Consider the following 1,973-nt stretch of genomic DNA (forward strand, 5'->3'; position numbering starts at 1 on the left):
AAAAAAAAAAAAAAAAGTACACAAAATTAGCCAGGCGTGGTGGCGGGCACCTCTAGTCCCAGCTACTCGAGAGGCTGAGGGGGGAGAATCGCTTGAACCCGGGAGGCAGAGGTTGCAGCGAACTGAGATCGTGCCACTATATTCCAGCCCAGGTGACAGTGCGAGACTCTGTCTCAAAAAAACAAAAACAAAAAAAATCCCGTGACAGGACAGGGTGGGCCGTCACCTGATGAAGCCTGTGGCATCTTCAAGGCCATGGGGGCACAATTTCGCCTGGGAAATGCACAGGGGTCCCTGGGTGGGGAGCCCAGGCTCACCAGCAGGGCCGCGTGGTTGTACACACGCTCGAAGGCTGGGGCCAGCGGGATCTCCTCGATGCGGAAGGTGACGCCGGAGAAGCTGAGCTGGCGTGCGATGTACATGCCGCTGACCTTCATGTCCATGGCCACGATCTCCATAGCGCCCACGCCCCTGCGGATGGACACAGCCCCCATGAGCATGGCCAGAGCCGTGGGGATGGAGCCGCCGGGGAGCGAGAGGCAGAGCCAGTCGCAGAGAGGGCAGGGTCAGCCAGAGCAGAGCCCCAGCGGCCAGAGACAGCTGGCAGCCAGCCCTGTCAGGGATGGGGCAGGAGGGGCTGCTGAGGGGCTGGCTTCCCTGGGAGCGCTGGACAGCCCTAGGCAGAGAAACGAGTGATACACATTTAGCACCTCTGGGTGCCAAGGAAGTGCACGTGGCAGTGCCAGGCCTTGGGCTGATGGTCCTGGGGCCTCTGCCCCAACCCCCGCCACCCATCCACGTGGGCAGGAAGGGCACTCACCTCTTCTCGATGGCATGCAGGAACTCCTCAAAGTTCCGGAAGGGGGTGCCCTCGCCCCAGATACCTAAGCGGCTCATGTAGATCATATTCCGAGGCTCAGAAGCACCTGTGGAGGGCAGCTGCCGTCAGCTCCCCAACCCAGGAGGGCCCAGGGGCCGGGTCAGGGGCCAACTAAGTAGGGACCGCCTGATGAGGGGCCCGCAGGGTTGGAACCACGGGCCTGGGGACAGCCAGCATGGCCTTGGGACAGGCGCAGAGACGCCCCAGCGTCCGAGGAGGAGCAGGGTGCAGACGGAGGCTGAGCATGCGTAGGGAATACCCCTTCCCGGGGACAGCCAGACAGACGTTGCTGTGGGTGGGTCACATGGGATCCGCACTGCCCCACCTGTGGCACTGGCATAGACCACGCGGGCCAGGGGCAGCTTGTTCTGCAGGTCCAGCACGGCCTTGCCCATCTTGGTGGAGCCGGCGTTCTTGGCCTTGTGACACTCGTCGAACACGATCTGGGGCACGCGTGGGTTAAGGAGTGTTCTGGGCGACCCCAGGAGCCCGGGTCCTGACCACCCGAGACCCCACCTTCCTGGTGGGGGGCAAATGCCCATGCCGCTGAGAACTCCACAAGGGAAGCCCAGGTCAGAGTGACAGCCGGCTACCATGGGGGCCAGGCGGGCGGGCGGGCGGCCCCCACACGACCACTAGATCGATGTGGCCTGGGATGGTTCCTCCCAGACTCTAAACACCACGCACCGAGGACAGGGCCTCTGGCGAGGAAGGGTGGCCTCCATAAATTGCAAGATGTTGCCACTGGAGGAGAGTACCTGGAACCTGTTTTTTGTTTGTTTTTTTGAGGCAGGGTGTCGCTCTGTCACCCTGGCTGGAGTGCAGTGACACAATGTCAGTTCACTGCAAACTCTGCCGCTCGCCTTCAAGTGATTCTCCTGCTTCAGCCTCCCAAGTAGCTGGGACTACAGGTGGGTGCCACCACCATAGCCGGCTAATTTTTGTAGTTTTGGTAGAGACGGGGTTGGCTGTTTGGTTGGCCAGACGGTCTCAAACTCCTGGGACCTCAAGTGACCTGCCCACCTCAGCCTCCCCAAGTGCTGGGATCACAAGTCTGAGTCACCGTGCCCGGCCCTAATTCTTTTTTTTTTTT

At 61.3% G+C, this 1,973-nt stretch overlaps 1 protein-coding gene across 1 annotated transcript in view; it reads right to left on the reverse strand.

Annotated features, from left to right (window-relative positions):
- The window catches only part of SBNO2 (strawberry notch homolog 2 (Drosophila)), a 42,217-nt gene that overhangs the window by 11,603 nt on the left and 28,641 nt on the right, over positions 1-1,973 (reverse strand). Inside the window, exons 10-12 of the mRNA XM_011964100.1 lie at positions 1,206-1,323; positions 821-926; positions 318-471 (exon numbers count right to left, since the gene is read on the reverse strand). Coding sequence (XP_011819490.1) covers positions 318-471; positions 821-926; positions 1,206-1,323 — 378 coding nt within the window. The remainder of the gene's footprint in view (positions 1-317; positions 472-820; positions 927-1,205; positions 1,324-1,973) is intronic.

Source organism: Colobus angolensis, unplaced genomic scaffold (assembly GCF_000951035.1).
Source record: "Colobus angolensis palliatus isolate OR3802 unplaced genomic scaffold, Cang.pa_1.0 Scaffold64, whole genome shotgun sequence".
NCBI lineage: Eukaryota > Metazoa > Chordata > Mammalia > Primates > Cercopithecidae > Colobus > Colobus angolensis.